General features: G+C 44.0%; 1 protein-coding gene across 2 annotated transcripts in view; it reads right to left on the minus strand.

Annotated features, from left to right (window-relative positions):
• Window positions 1-16,464, minus strand: part of snx29 (sorting nexin 29) — a 154,263-nt gene that overhangs the window by 126,535 nt on the left and 11,264 nt on the right. For both annotated transcript variants that reach the window (XM_023949208.2, XM_078937480.1), the window contains exons 12-13: window positions 14,802-14,865; window positions 14,296-14,424 (exon numbers count right to left, since the gene is read on the minus strand). In XM_023949208.2, the coding sequence (XP_023804976.1) occupies window positions 14,296-14,424; window positions 14,802-14,865 (193 nt within the window). The remainder of the gene's footprint in view (window positions 1-14,295; window positions 14,425-14,801; window positions 14,866-16,464) is intronic.

Genomic DNA, 16,464 nt, shown 5'->3' on the forward strand with positions numbered 1-16,464 from the left:
ACTCTGTGCGGGGAAACCAGGGCTTGAGGTGGTTTTTAACCAATGACAGTCCTGTTTAGGTAAAAAATGATGGCTGGGTCACCTTCTTCGTCTGTTGGTTATGGACCCTCTACTCCAGAATGTATTAAACTGAGAGACTCTCATAGCCATCGACTCCCATTCAAACTCCAATCTAGGGTGAAAGAATAAAGAAGCAGTGAAAATGTCTTTGCGTTTCATGTTTCGTCTGATTATTCTATGGACGAGCAACGCAGACGTTTCGTGTCTCTTTAAATACTACATCGAAGGTCTAGGTTGGTTTTGCTAAGCTTTAAACAAAAAATTGTGTCACAAATCTGAATCCTTCCATGAGAAAAGTTCACAAGCTACAGTTTTCCAAAGAGAAAAAAGGAGAATCCATGAAAGAAAAATCCCTTTTTACCTTTGGGTTTGTGTGTTTGGAGAAGCAGCAGGTGCCTTTGAATCTCCACTGTGAGTTTCAGAAGGCAATAACACAGTGTGTGCTGGTGGGGGGGGGGGGCAATACCAGCACTGATAAAGACTCAGGAGCGCTCGCTTTTAAAGAGGGGAACCACATTGAACACCATCAAGTTTGCAGGGGGAACCAATCGCCGCCGCGGTGCGGCTTTATGGCCTCGCCTTTGTCTTACCCAGCCGCCGCCCCCCCACCCCCACTTGCCTGCCCAGCTCCTCATTCTCCATGGAGGATTTTTTTTCGCCGTCCCTGCTTATCAAACTCTTTTCACGACCAACAAAGGCGGCGCCTGGCAGGAGATCCCGCCAATTCACATAACAAGCTCTCCGCGGCGTTATCGGGAGCTCAGACGCTTCCCCAGCCTGATGAAATTACGGCTAATACCTGTGTGTGTGTGTGTGTGTGTGCGTGTGTGTGCGTGTGTGTGCGTGTGTGTGTGAGGGCTCAGAGATACGTAGACGTTCACCTCGCTTTACTGACAATGACTGTCGCGTCTGTTCTGACTGCTGGCGGGTTGAAGAATGTCAATTCCATTGTTAGAAAAGTACAATTCCATTGTTGCCTAGGTGACCGGAAAAATAAAGACCCTTCGGAGAGTAGCTGGAATATGTGTTGTCGGTTGCTACGTCCACATCCCCACCTACCAGTTCTCCTGCGGCAACGTGGAGCCGTTAGGAGGACAAACATCTCCATCTCCATCTCCAATCAATACTCCATGCTTGATTGATGGAGGGGTTTGCCCCCCCCCCCATCCCATCATATCAATCCATCGCTCTGAGAAAAAAAAAGCCCAAACGGGGGAAAAAGTAGCTGTCAAAACCGTTTTAAAACACGCCCAGCAGCGTGGATGGAGAAGCATCTGGAGCACCGGCGTGAGCCTCAAACCACAACCAGCAGGTAGAAATAAGCATTGATGAAAACAGGACAGCTGCCGGTGCTCTGCATTAGCATGCAGCTCTAAAAAAATGTTCACTTGTGATAAACGGAGCAGAGGAGCATCATCAAAGAGTCCCAAACCCACAGGAAATCCAACCTTCCTGCCATTAATTCTGCTCTGCTGTGACAAAACACCAAAAAACTGGGTTCTGGTTAGAACTAAACTGCAGTGACAGGTGTGTAGAAAAGGTGTCAAAGAGCACGTCAAAAAAAAAAATTAACGGATGCATAGCTTCACTATGCTGGGCCGGCCATGGCGCAGAGGTAGAGCGGTTGACCTCGGATTAGAGGACACCCACCAAACGCCATTATTCACGTCTGCTCCTGATTTATTGAATAAAGGAATACTCAGAGCTGCAGTTTTAAACTTAGTTTTCCTCATCTGTGTCCTCCATCATCACAAAAACATGTTAAAAACACCAAAAGTCTTAAATTACATAAAAACTCACATTTAGAGTTGGTCAACACACTCTTAAAATGCATTTTAGACATTAAGTCATGGATGGGAGAGAACTTCCTACAGTTAAACCAGGACAAAACAGGACAAGAGAGAGATGGTTTTATCTAAACCAAACAATCAAAAAACTTCTCAGTGTGTGAGAAACCTGAGTGTTATTTTTGACTCAGAGATGAATTTTATACCACAAATTAAAAATATTACGAAAACAAGTTTTATCATCTAAAAAATATTGCCATAGTCATTTCTCTCTCTTGCCAGCACAGAGGTGCTAATGCATGCTTTTATTTCCAGCAGATTAGATTATTGGAATGCCCTGCTCTCTGGTCTTCTTAGAACAAGGATATCGAACCTTCAACCACTGCAAAATTCAGCAGCTCGCGTATTGATGAGGACCAGGGGGCGGGAACACATTACACCCATTTTAAAATCGCCGCATTGGCTCCCTTTGCGCTTCAGGATTGATTTTAAAGTTCTTTTATTGGTTTATAAATGTTTTTATGGTCTCGGGCCTTCATATTTATCTGATATGATTTTAAAGTATTATCCCTCGCGGACCCTGAGGTCCTCTGATAACGGCCTTTTGGTTATCCCAAAAGGTAGAACTAAAACATACAGTGAGGCCTCATTCAGTTATTAAGGACCTCGCCTGTGGAACAGCCTCCCAGCATGCCTCAGGGCCGCAGAGACTGTTCATGTCTTTAGAGGAAGGCTTAAGACCTACCTTTTTAATTTAGCTTTTAGTTGAATTTTAGGAATTTATTTGATATTTTAATTATTTTCTCTTTTTACTAGTTCTAGGTCTCAACATTCCGTCATTTTATCACTCTTTTTATGATGGTATGTGTGTGTATGTGTGTATGTGTGTGCGTGGGGGGTTGTCGGTATTGTTTTGTTTTTAAATTTTGATTATATTTTATGCAAAGCACTTTGAGTGACATGTGTTGGAAAAGTTTTTTATAAATAAAGGTTGATTTGATTTGATTTGATTTGAACCAATCCTGACCTCATTGGACATGGAGGCCTGTAAATATGACTTGAATAACGCTGGAATCTCTGGTCAATCAAGCGAGTCTACTTTAGTTTTTCCTTTTAAAGTTGTTCTACAATTAAGGTCGTTTCACAGCAAGTTTGAAAAGCCAATTAGTAAAACACTGAATCGAATCAATCCGACCTTCTGAGATTCTTCTGATCCAATCAAGAGCAATTCAGGTCAAGTTCTTCCACCTGAGTTCTAAAAATAACCCGCAATAATCTGCTCTAATCTGTCATCCGGGTTTCTGGCTCAGCTTCCACATCTGAGCCCAAAACCACAGCAGAACAGGAGGCTTCTGGAGTCCTGCAGGACGGACAGTGTTACCGTCTCCCAGACGGGTTCAGGTGAACAAGCCGCCCACAGGAGGTTCTGATGGGTTCTGAGGCTGGTGTCTAGACTATCCTGGTCAAGTTAACGCGGCTCAGAGACGTTTCCACAAACGTCCTTTAAGGAAAAAGCTAAACCTGATGGAATAAAGACTGTGGTTCTGGTGATCAGAGCTGAGCAACTGATTTTTCTGCAAAAGCTTATATATTAATATAATAATTAATTAAGTTTATTAAATATGTTAAGACATTTCTACATATATTAGTAATGAATCCAAATAAATGGTTGAGATGGAGGTTAGTCAGTCTTTTTATGTAAAAATATGTTCCAGTAATTGAAAAATATGTAATAAAAACATTGATTAGAAACAAAGGCTGCAGCAGTGACCTTTGTTGTCGCACGTTTGTCGACCTCATAAACGCATCATGTGATTTTTTTTTGTTTTGTCCAAATTCAAAAAACTCTCAAAACAATATATTCTTGTATCCTTCCAGAATATTTAATGAAACTTTCTAAAACTGACCAATGTTTATTTACGACACAAAAGTTTCACATTCTCATTTTTGGAAACCAAATGGTTATTTTCCCAAAGTGGAAATGACCAAAAAATCTCCACATAACGATAGCAAAATTTAAAAACTGCTGACAGATCAACAATATTCTGGCATTATAGCTGTTTTGCAACTAAATGTAGCAAATAAAATACATAAATTTAGTAAAGATCCATAGCAGCCAGCAATGTATCAGCTGGCTGTAGCACATTATTACTGCGCTGTTTATATTCATTAACATAATTCATTAGTGATTCGTGCCTCAATTCCCTAATTTGAATCTAATATATGCGCCGTATACGCAATATAAAAGTTATACATCGGTGGTACATGCGCTAAAAGTCTGTTAGACATACGTGGAACGGTCGTGGAAAGACACAAGTCTTGCAAAAATCACGCTCAATTGCGTAACATTTATGCAATAATTGCGTTTATTTCACGGTCCAGGTGAATACTCGATTTTCATTGGCTGCTGGGTGTGCATTAAAAAATGATAACCGCACGCCCTAAAAGAAGTTCCGGTCACCTATCTTAAATCTTCTGTATCAATGCGCCGGCTTCTTTAAAACTACCCTTAGCTTCATCATCTGGACAAAAACAAGCGGTAAGAGGTGAACTTTCTCTGAACTGATGCTTTATTCAACACATCAGCATAGACATATCTCTTTATACCATGGTCCGGGTGAATACTCTATTCTGATTGGCTGCTGGGTGTGCATTAAAAAGAGATATACCACAGGATAACCGCACTGTGAAAAAAGAAGTTCCGGTCACGTGATTCTCAACCGACCTAAAAATTTAACAGCTCAAAAGCGAATTGACGTAAAGGCCGGTCGGCTGAAACACTCCACGGACGTCTGTGCACATCGACGAACGAAAGAAACACTTGTGACTTAAGGATATCACGCATGGATCACGAATGAGCTCCACGTGTGGAAAGCGTGCATAATGTAGGTAGTGGCTGTGCGACACGGCCTTAAGATGGTTTCAAATTAAAATACGGGAATGGTTCTGTTCAAAGTTTTTCAACGTAAAAGAGGAGTTTTCTTCTCAGCTGCGTTCCGTCACACTCAGCCTCGCTCCCCCCGATGAGGCATTAGTGGTAATCAGGCGCGCCTGAAATTAGTGGCTCAGGTTTTGGGACTATTTCCAATCGGCGGTTAATCACCCCTTGAGTAAATTATACAATTTGCAATAGAGGAAAACCTGATTTGTACGACTCTGCAACGAGACCACCAGGATGTGTTCGGAATGCGAAGGCTGCTTATTGAAATGATGCAGACGCGCCTCAAATGTTCTCATCCTGGTTCTTCCTGCAGATTTGAGCAACGCAGCTTCAGAAAGCAAGAATCCAGCAGGTCGTAGGAACACATTTTTAAATCCAGCACTGGGGGGGTGAAACATCCCTTGGGGGGGGGGTTCTGAATATCCCATACGTCCCAGTTTAAACCAGACAGCAGGTGCTGCATTCTAAATCAAAATCTCTCCAACACAAAGCGATGCAGCTCAGGCTTTTATTTTTATCTTATTTTACAACAGATTGGTTTAGGCAAAACCGTCACTGAGCCCCCGCACACCACAGAGCGGTTGTCATGGTAAAGTCCTGGTGGTTTCATGACACAGTGGACCCGGTGGGGTGTCACTTTTTTTTTTTTTTTTTTTTTTGCAAGGAGGGTCCAAATTTGTCAAATTGAACGTTTGAGGCTTTTAAAATTACTATTATTGTTGTGAGAATAAAACAGCTCTCTTAGATTGGTTTATTTTCTTACAGGAATATTTGAAGCGTTTTGAAAAAAGTTTGTTTCCTCTGAACAAAGGATTTTTTAGTCTGAATTCACTAAGACGGTCCTTTTAGTGGCCACACTTTGGACATGCCTGAACTGGACAGATAATCTGACGTATGCCTGAAGATCATAGACTGCAAAGATGGCACTTTCAAATTAAATTTATTTTGAAACTTACTGCTTCCCCCCCCCCCCCCCCCCCCCCCCCCCTGAGAAGAGTGGATCACTTCAGTGTGTGTAGAGCGGGGTTGTTAAACACGGCGATGCAAACGCCAAAAGTCGGCTCTGAGAGCATCAGAGAGATTCCAGGCTCTGCCAGCCAGGAAAAAGGCATCTGCTGCCGGTTTTTGGTTGTTTTGTTTGTTTGTTTTTGTGCAGAATTAAGAGCTAAGATCTAAAAAAAAAAGGAGACTGTTAAAGTAAAAATCCTTTAGAAAAACTTGATTGAAGACTCAAAAAAACTCAAATTTCCCTCTTTTTTTAAATTAGATAAAGTTAGATCGGCATTCACAGTCTTCATAATGGAAAATTTAGATTTATGTTCTAAGACAAAGGGCTACTTTTGGATTTTATGAGGATTTATGAAGATTTTTAGATTCTCATTATGTTGCAAAATGAGTCATTTCTACTTATTAAACTCGTTTTTGGTCAAAATAAACCACAATTAAGTACATAAAAACTCAAAAGCACACACACTTTTGCTTAGAACTAGCAAAAATACTTATTATTGGGTTGTATAATGTTCAATTCGATGTAATTCTATCGAACAGTAAACTTTTTTAGCTTATTTTTTTCCTCTTTTTGAATGCTTGTGTGGAACTCTAGATTTGGATTTCTTGTTCACTAAAATGACTTGCTGCATGGACAGATCATTTTTACTGCTTTCTACTGATTTTCTTCTTGAGATTCTTAAGAAAATTTCTCCTTTGCAGAGTTGATTCGGACTTTAGAGATCACGAAATAAATCACAGTCATCGTTTTTTCACAAGATGAGCCCGACAGATACGCAGAAAACTGTTCTTTTAAAGAAAATCTGCACCTTTGCTATTAAAACTCCAGCAGAAAAGTCATTTCTACACATTTGAGTCATCATCCACACATGGAGAGAACAGCGGCAGACCCACGAAAATGAAAAGTGTGAAAATCAGTGGAGATTTCTATGCCCCGAGTCAAAAATCGTAATTTTCTACAATTTTTTAAAGTAAAATAAACATTAAAACATCCCTTTGTATTGAGCCAAAAGATCTGAGAAGCAAAGGTTGACATCCCTTTTGTCAGAGTGCTGATGTGTTCAGATACAATCTCTGTCGCTGCGTTAAGGAGTGAAAACATGTCAGGCTTTGCCGCCTGAAAGACACCAGTTGTGGCGTTTTGAAAACAGCAAAGGATCCGAGTGTGCACAGAAGCAGAAAGCTGCCAACATCGGAGTTATAAAAGCCAGCACATGCTCCTTTCTGGCAGGAGGGGCAGAATCAGTAGAAAAGCCTTTTTTCATCGTTCTCTAATTCTTCCACTTATGTAATCCTCCAGCAGAGCCAGAGCATCCATGGCGTCGTCAGGGAAATTTGGTGTTTCTAGAGCTTTCAGAATGATTGCTTCACACCCCGTCGGAGCGATTGTGACGATCCGTAGAGTTTCCCATGCTTGGAAAATTGTTTTTCTTTTTAGGATGAAACGATGTTTGGGGGTTTGGTTAGCGGCGTTGTGAACAGCACGCGGCGCCTGTGCGGGAGCCGTCATCTGCTCCATTTCCACGCTCCTCTAATTTATTCAGCCGCCGTGCGCAGGTGACGAGCAGGGGAGGAGCGCCGAGCTGCAGCCGCCGTGAACCTGACAGCGAAGCCCGCCTCGCTCACTGCGCCGCTTTCACGGGCCGAAACACCGCGCGGCATCATCAGACGACAAACTGTGTTCGATCCCTGTAACGCAGATGGTGGCATCTCCCGTTACCACGGCGATGAGGTCAAAAGGCAGTTCCTGAATCCTCGGGTTTCGGCAGGTTCACCTCTCTGTCCCAGAACGCCATTATGAAACAGAACAGATGAAACCTTTTCAAAAATGTGGAAAAAACATCTGGATTCAGAGTTTGACGGCGTGCTTTGTCCTCAGGATGTTCTGAGGAGTAACAGAAAGGAGTCGCACGGCTCCAGAACGGACATTTAAAGAGACAGATGTTGGAGAAAAAGGCCACTACGTCTTGGGGGCCCGAGGCCAACAGGACCGCTGCAAACCGCACAAACCAGACAGACAACAGAGGAAAACGAATGTATTTGTTTGTGACAAAGTGGGGACTTTTTATTAAGAAAACAGGTCAACCTGATATTTTAAATCCTCTCCAAAATAAAAAAAGAGCAAAGGGTGTAAGAAACAAGGATTAAAAGATCATCATCACTGTAACGTCCTGCAGGAAAGCATTTGGAGATTCTTTTTTGGTGAATGTCTCTTCATCAAATCCTGTGTTAGCTCTTTGTTCAGGAGGTTTCTGATCCGCTGGATCTTCTGCAGAACCAAAAGGCGTTTCAAAATCCCACTCTGATCAACTTTTGATCTAGTTTCAAAGCGTTCCCAGTCGTTTTCTTAGAATCATCAAGCCGTTTTTAGCCAAAAATCCCCAATTTACGTTGCTGAGAGTTCTCTGTTAACACTTTCTCCCACTAGCTTACAGCCTCTGCTAAGCTAAAGTTAGCGGTGCAATAAATACGTGGCAACTATCGAGCTGTACAGTTTAGATCCAGATTCCAGCTTAGACGAGGAAAAGCGAGGAAAAGATTCATTTCAGAATGGGGGCGGAGCAAGGACCCTGTGGCCCCGCCCAGCGTATTTTCTTTGTCACATTTTTTCATCTGTTACTGATTCATGTCAAGTTAAAAGCACGGAGCGGGTCTTTAAGTTCATGAACCGACTGGAATATTTCCAAGGCTGTCTTTAGGGATGGGAGGGGCTACACCAACCAACTGACTGTATGTATGAAACTGGACTGAGTGCGTCTGACATCCCCCATAGAAAATGAATTAATTCCACTTCTAACAAAATGAAGTCAATTTAATCATCATTTGTCTGTAGCCAAGTTTCAACCAGACTTCCTCGGTAAGCCGTGATTGGTCCGTGTCGCTCTGATTCTACATTTCTACGGCAACCACTCTGTCCAATCAGTAGTGAGCATGTTAGAAGGCCACACCCCTTCCACTGAAAGAAGAAGAATCTGTCAATCCAATGCTTCGACCGTTCGACGAGAGACCACCTACTTCTATTGAGGCGTCTGATTGGTCAATGTGTGACTTCAATAACTTGAACTACGCCAAAAATATGAAAAAAACGGATTATTGTGTGTCAGAGCAAGAATGGTTATTCTGACAAAGAGATTGAATAACAGCTGTTTATTTCTCTATTGAAGTCTATGGGACTTAGGCTTTTTTGGGACCAGCGGGTACTTCCTGTTTGGAACGCCAAGAGGGAGGAGTCACACAGTCCAGTTCTCATGTATAGTCAATGAACTAACCTCACTGAATCATGTCATCTGGCTGTATGTCTTCTTTTCTTGAAAGGTTCAGGACTCCCTTTCAGCCAACACCTGGATATGTGAGAATCTTTATTCTCCAAGTTACCACGACTCCAGATGTCAGGGATGTTCTCCGTCCAGAATGAGGACTGAGAACATCAGTCCACAGGTTTCATGGATCATCCAGATGTTCTTCAGTGCTCTTTTTGCTCAGCAGTGTCTTTCGCCTTGAACTCTCTCCATTGCTTTCCTGGAGTCTCTTCTCTGACAGTTGGATCGTGAACTCTGACCTGAACCTCTGACCTTTTGCTTCTCTGATGACCTCCTGGATGAGTCCTGATTGGGTTTTTTGGGACATTTTTGTGTGGATGACGGCTTTCTCTGCAGAGCTGCAGAGACTCATTTGTTCTCTGGAGGAAGATTTAGGATTTTCAAGCAGGTTTTGAGCAGGATTAGTTACCTTTGAACGCTGCACACAAATACACCAGACATCGCTCGATAGGACTGAAACTGTCTGAGGACGCCTTTAAGAAGAAACCTGCAGCAGAAGCTCCGCCCCAAAGATCCGTCCTCAGAGTCTAAAAACTGATTTCAGTTCCCGAGCGCCGACAGACTCACTCCTTCCGCCTCCGGCGTTTGCGCTTCTCGTGGTGAAATGAGCGAAAAGGCCAAACGTGAGGCTCAGAAGCAGCGGCTGACGTTCGAGTTCGGGTTCTGCAGTCTGGGAGGGGGGGGAGCTGTGGGCGTTTCTGTGTCCATGAGGAGTGAGGCCCGAACACTGGAAGGCTATGTTTGGACGGGCTGGTGGGTGGGTGGGTGGGTGAGGGTCCCGTTTATATCGGTGCGTGGGTCGGCAGCTGACTTTAGCCGCTCGGCTCTGCGTCAGCAGGAATCTATCTATGGCGACTCCTCCGCCGCCCGCGCACGCACAGTCAGACGGAGACACGCTGGGCTGGAACGCAAACCTCACGTCCCGCATCTTTACGTTCAATCAACCTCCTGAAGGAGAGGAGCTCCCGTCAGTCAGGGAGAGACGGCAGGAGTCAGAACCTCCTGGTGCTCCTGCAGGCAGAATCCAAGCAGCTTCACGGTTGTTTGTTCAAACACTTTATAGGAAAAAAAACAGCAAAGACTTTTTTTTTTCTCACTGGAAATGGTTTTAAATTGAAATATAGAAAATAATAATGACTGCACTATTTTCTCTCATTTACATTTTGTGACCTGTTGCCTTCAGGCAAACGCTACACGTCAAGCAGAGAACGGACGAAAAGATTCCAGAGCAGTTTTTATCCAACTGTCAGAAACATGTTAAACTTGGATCCCTTCTTATAAAATATGTTAGTTTGGGAGCTTTCTTTATATTAATTGTTTTTATTATTATTTCTCTTTTTTTCCCCACACATTGAAGCACTTTTATGTAGTTTTACATGTTCATTCTTGTAGTAGTAAGTGTAAGAATGTTGCACTGACCAGAAGGCACTTTTAATTTCATTGTACGTATAAGAACAACGATAAAGATCTATCTTTCTATCTGGGTTTTCCATCAGCGTGCTTCACTCTGAGGATGGTGAGCCAGCCCAAACCATTACACCTCCACCACTGTGCAAAGCACTGGGCAGGCGGTCAAGACGTTCAGGCCACATGACTTCACTTTGGTGTCACCCTCCTTGATTTCAGCGCAAACACAACTCACTGGGACTTTGTCACAGATGTAATACATGAAGCTCGGAGCTTCTGACTTTTTTTAAATATTTCCTGGAATTCTTTACGATCTGAGCTGGAGGCTCATTGCTGTTTGCATTTTTAATCACTAGAGGATTTGAAGGTTTACTGGTTGTAAACCATGTTTCTCTGCAGAACTATGAGCTCTAATGGGTTTATAAAAATGTCTTAAAAAACAAGAACGAACTTAAATAACCCGAGTTCTGATGCCGACAGAGAATTGAGATTATAAAAAGCCCAAAATTTAATTTAGAATTCTGTAGATTGAGGTTCTCAACTTTTTTTGGCCAGTGATGCAGTTTTCATATTCGTCTTGAGAAATACTTTTTCTAAATCACTTTAGTTCTGTTTCTTCTCTCAGCTCAGTTTTATTAAAAACTATATTTTTGTTTCGCCTTTTAGCCCAGAAGTTTACCAGTAAATTCATTTTTATCAACATGAACTCTAAATTTAAAAAAATATCTGATTTTATAACAATATTTCTGTCTCAGTAAAAGAAAAAGAACAGCCAAGTATCTATTATTATTTTTTATCCTAAACTCATAATTTAAAATATGTGCAGTAAACAGTGATGAGCAAAAGCTTCTATAACACTTAACCAAAAGGGTCGAGTTGAGTACTACAGTAGTAGTACTTGGTAGTACTTTTTCCAGCTTTTGGGTTTTATAACGGCATAAAAGAGACTCAATATGGAAACCCCCCCTTGCGACAGAACTGACAGCTCCTGCGACCCCGTGACCCTGACGGGGTTAAAAAATAAAAATGGAGGGGTGGATCAAAAGCCTAAGTTGTGTGAGTTGATGGAGTCTTGGGAACTGACTCCCTGCTCACCCGGAGCGGGAAGATTCCCATAGCATTATGGGATACGTGGGAACGACGTGAATGATGCCTGCAGCTTCCATTCGGCGGCGTGTCGTTTCTCCAGTCGTATTTATAGACGCCATCGATCGAGGCGGATTTGGCCGAGAAGGAAAATCAGCGCTTGACATTTAGCAGCAGACTTGGGAGTAAGTGATGTGTTCGTGTGCACGTGTGTGTGTGTGCATGTGTGTGCGTTCCCCACCAACACTCTTTACTGCCACATAACCAGGTGTAAAAAAAACGAACCCATCAGCCTTTGCGGCAGCAGCACACCTGACGTGAATCACTCAATCAATCCTCGCCGGAGGCTGGACTTCCTGTAGGATGAGGCCGTGAGAACACGCTTGCCGGGGCTTTGTGCTTGGACCGCTGAGGGATGACTAATCATCCATCTGAGGGGCTCCCGGACGCGCTGAGGAACCCGGGCGACCGGCCAACGTGCCGGAGAAGGGAGGCGCGGCGGTCCACTGGCAGAAAAAACTGCAGGTGGTCAATTACTGGGATAAAAACGCATTTCTGGAGCAGAGGAAGGAAAAGGAGCACAATGAGCCCGAATGGCGGAAAGCCTTCGATGCTCTTCCGACATCTGTCCTGGATATTTGTACAAATATAGTCCCCATGGGAGAAAAGCTGCTGCCATCAGGTGGTGTGGCAGTAATTACTGTTATTATGTGTAAAACTGTGACGCAGCTGCAGTAGGTACGACGCACAATCAGCAGTAGCAAGGCGGCTGTAATCACACACGGGAGGCTCTCTGGTCGGTTCAAGCTTTCTGCTTCAGAGGCGACAGGAAGACGTAGGGGAGGCTCTGAGAGTTCGCTTGTTTGACAGAAATAGTCCAAATCGGCGGAGGAGACAGAGGTTTGGACGGCGATGCCATACGACCTTCAATAAGTCAAATGATTCCAGTTATAGCTACGGAATAATTCGCCAAAAAACATCGCAGAAGGTGTTTTCAACTTCATCAACTTAGAAACTTCAATGAGCGTCAACTATGGAACGGGAAGAAAAGGCAGCTCAGCTAATGCTATGCTAACGCCGAAAGAAAGCCGCTAAAAAACAAATGTTTACAAATCTATGCAAGCACAGGTTTCGGTTTTTCACGTGTACCCATGAAAGTTTCCACGACCATTTTTGGGGTTCTACGAACAGAACGGGCTTCCACCAAACTCAGTTGAGACGGTGAACGCGGACGTGGCGGCGAGCCTGACGCCGTTTGCGTTTGTTCTTCCAAATACAGATTAGCCAGGGCCAGACTCCTGACATGAAGGAAGTCCGTACCCGTCGCTGCAAGGACGCCAGCAATGAACCGAACCGTTTCTACACCACGCCCAATTTGCGAGATTTGGCACCAAGCCTCTCCCGACTGGTGCACATGTGCTAGTAGGTGGAGCCTGCTGGCCCCGACATCACACGTTCAAAACCTTTGACAGATGTCGTGCAGCCCGCTCTCAGGTGGTAGGGCTGTGGACGTCCAACAAGCTCACTCCTGATTGGAGAGAATGGTTGCCACAGAAACGATGACTCAAACTCTGACTAATCACTGCTCACTGGCATCCAAAATGGCGGTCAAACTGACTTCATTTCACTGGAGTACGGCATTGTCGATGGGTGACGGGACACTCGCTCACTCCAGTTCTCATATACAGTCAACGGGACAAAGTCCTGCCTTCCTCCTGGACCCACAATTCATCGGGAGAGGGACGCAAGGAAGCGGCAATGCTCTGGAGGACGCCGTTAGGTCCACGCCGGGGTTTGTTTCCTCAGATCAGCAGCTCTTTCCCAAAAGTATCCGAGTTTGCAGACACACACCACCTGGACTGATCATCTCTACGTTCATTCATACTCTGAACGACATAAGCGGGTCATGTTGACCCAGGTTTGCTTAGCTCGACGACGATGTTCTAAAAAAATGAGGTGAGACAAAGGCAATTCTGTCCATTCAGTCCAACCAACTGCCACTCAATCTCTAAAAGACACCTCACGAGTAGAATACAAAGCAAAAAAAAACATCAATAAGTCTTTTGCAACACGGCAATAGCAGCGTTTCCGTTGACTATGAAATTGCACAAATTGGATTTGTGATAAATTCGCCTGATGGAAAAAACAATTTCTAAAAAACTATCCAAAAAAAAAAAGTTTTTCGCTTGGAGGATGTGGTTTAGGAAGTGTATCGAAATGGACACATTTTTTTCCAAATGAAATCAGCGGCGTGACCAACAACCGGCTGCCCTGGGTGCAGCGGGCGCCACCAGAGGTCCCACAGTGTCACATGGAATTGTTGGATCCGCAGCTCCAACCACCATTTCCCAAAATGGCTTCTTCCGTAGCCCCTCCCACGTGTGAGGAGCTCGCCGCTCCACGGCCTGAAGAAGACGCGGACGTCTCCTTTGATAAATGATGGCGAGCGCCAGTGTCGTGGCAGAAATGTGAAGGGCTCTGCTGTCAATCAAAGTATCGTTCACGTCCGTCGCCGTGTTTTTGAATGACTTTTTAGGTGATTTGTGTTTATTCACATAATTAAGATTGAATGCAAACAGCGTCACCTTGACACCTTCAAGTGAACCCGAGTGTGGTTCACTACAGTGTGAATGCCCAGCAGGAAACTTAACAGGTGGGAAGTCTGGAAGGTTCCTTCCTGACCTACCTGGCCAGCGCCTGGACCTTGGTGGCGTGTCTCTCCTCCAGCTCCGCCAGCTTCTTTCGGAGCAGGTCGGTTTCCTGCCTCAGGGCGGCCGAGTGCTCCATCTCCCCGTCCAACAGACTGCGCAGAGACCTGACCAACACAACCAGGTCAACGGCGGTTCCTGCTGCCACGCTCAACCGCTGCTGGGATTCTCTAAACACCTTTTCAGATAAACACACTTTGGTTCCAACAGAATCCCGTTAAGCTCCATTATCATTTCATTAAATCTGCATCATTTCTTAAACCTCAACTCAGTTTATAATCCTAATTCTCATTAGCAGATTTATTCTGAATAAATCCAGCATGAAGAACATGAAGCTGGGATTGTTCTGGTCATTCCAACAGGAAGGAAGTGAAGCAGCTCGTTCGTTCAGAGTCTAACATCTGGAGGCGTGAGAGGCATCACGCCGGACACAAAACCGCTAAATGAAGCCAAAGGAAACACGCGTGTGTCTGGAGGGACGTACATGTTCTGCTGCTCCAGCTCGTCCTTGCGGTTCATCATGGCGACGGTGGCCTGACGCAGCTCCACTGAGGAAGACAAAAGCAGGAACGTTCAGGGACCTGACTAAATCCTGGAGAGGTTCTGGAGAACGCTCCGGTAAAACCGGACCTCTGGAGGCTTTTTCACCACACAAACGATATACATTGTTCACACAAGAACAACAAAGAACGGAAAGTTCTTTTCATTGAACGAGGGTTTTAAAAGTGTCAGATTTAGGAAGACTAATTCATTACGACCCACGTTTAGGACAAAAAGATCAAACACGAAGTCTGCAAAACATCAAAGTCTTTCTGTCTTGAACTTTTTCTGGTGCTGAGAAGTTCATTTTAGGTCCTTAAGGCCTTCATTCTTGATAAATCCCTTTAATTTCTGTAAAGTCCCGGCACACAGAACTGAAGAGAGGCGCCATCGTTCATATCAACAGCTGCAGATATTCCGCTTTGAGAAAATTCTGGTTTCAAAGGTTTTCCACCCAGAGGGACGATTTTCGGTTGTGAAAACCGTTTTTGGTGTGTTTAACATGTTCTTGTGGCCTTTTTCTGATGATGGAGGCCGTCGACGACGAAAATTAAGCCTAAAACTGCGTTTCTGAGTATTATTTCTATTCAAAATGTTGTGAATCAGGAGCAGCTCCTAGCTAGCGGGAGTGAATGTAAAGAGATGGGTGATGAGAAGGGGGGGCGGGGTTGCTTGGCACCAACAGTCTGCCGCTCTGCAGAAATGATGTCCTGGAATAGCATGTTAGCTAAAAGGGGCATCATTATAATTAAAATACCACTGGGAACAATCTGAAGACAGATCTAAAGATCTTAAAAAAATATATATATTTAAATGAAAAGGGGAAAAAAAAAATCGTACGTTTTTCATTTGTAGAAATAAAAACTATAAAAAGAATCAACTAAAAAATTAGTAACAGCTGCCGTTTTGTATTTTTTGTCGTTTTTCTTCACTTTTAGTCCTCAATTTAATTCAATTCAGACTTTTTTTTTTCTCCAAAGTTGATCTTAACTTATTTGGGGGCGGAGCTTTGAGACCCCTGACCTTTGACCCCATCTCCCAAAGAAATTAAGGATCAGCTTCAAAAGGTCAGGATTGAAACTTTAAACTCAAAACGGAATCTTCTTTTTCATGTAATAACAGTTTTAGGATTATAGTTCATTATTCAAGTTTTTAGTATTTCTTCAAATTTAAGAGTTTTTTTTTTATTAAAAACAGGGAAGAAAAGCTAAATGCTTCGGTTTGAGAGAGTCCAAATGAATCGACGGCGCTTTTCTCCCAAATTCCTGCATCCTCAGCCTCAGCTCTGGGTTTGAAGCGCCGGTCTGCAGGCGGCCGGCTGATGCTAAAATTCATCCTGAAATTATGGACAGATTTGGGTCGAGCTGTACGGCGGCGGCGGCGTGACTCATCGTCACTGTGGCGTGGCAGCTCGGAGGTCGCTCGCTGGGACCTCAGAAAACATCATCTGCCAGACGCCTTTATCTCCCCGCCTTCCTGCAGACGCCGCACGCTTTCAGAGCTGCCGTCAGGGCAAAGGTCTGGCCCCGCCCCCGAGGCGAGCGACCGTTTGTGCGAGGAAAGGAGGAGCGTGATGAAAAGAAAGAACAGCGGAGAGGAGGGAGTCC

Source organism: Oryzias latipes, chromosome 19 (genome assembly GCF_053564925.1).
Source record: "Oryzias latipes strain Hd-rR chromosome 19, Olatipes_Hd-rR_3.1".
NCBI classification, from domain to species: domain Eukaryota; kingdom Metazoa; phylum Chordata; class Actinopteri; order Beloniformes; family Adrianichthyidae; genus Oryzias; species Oryzias latipes.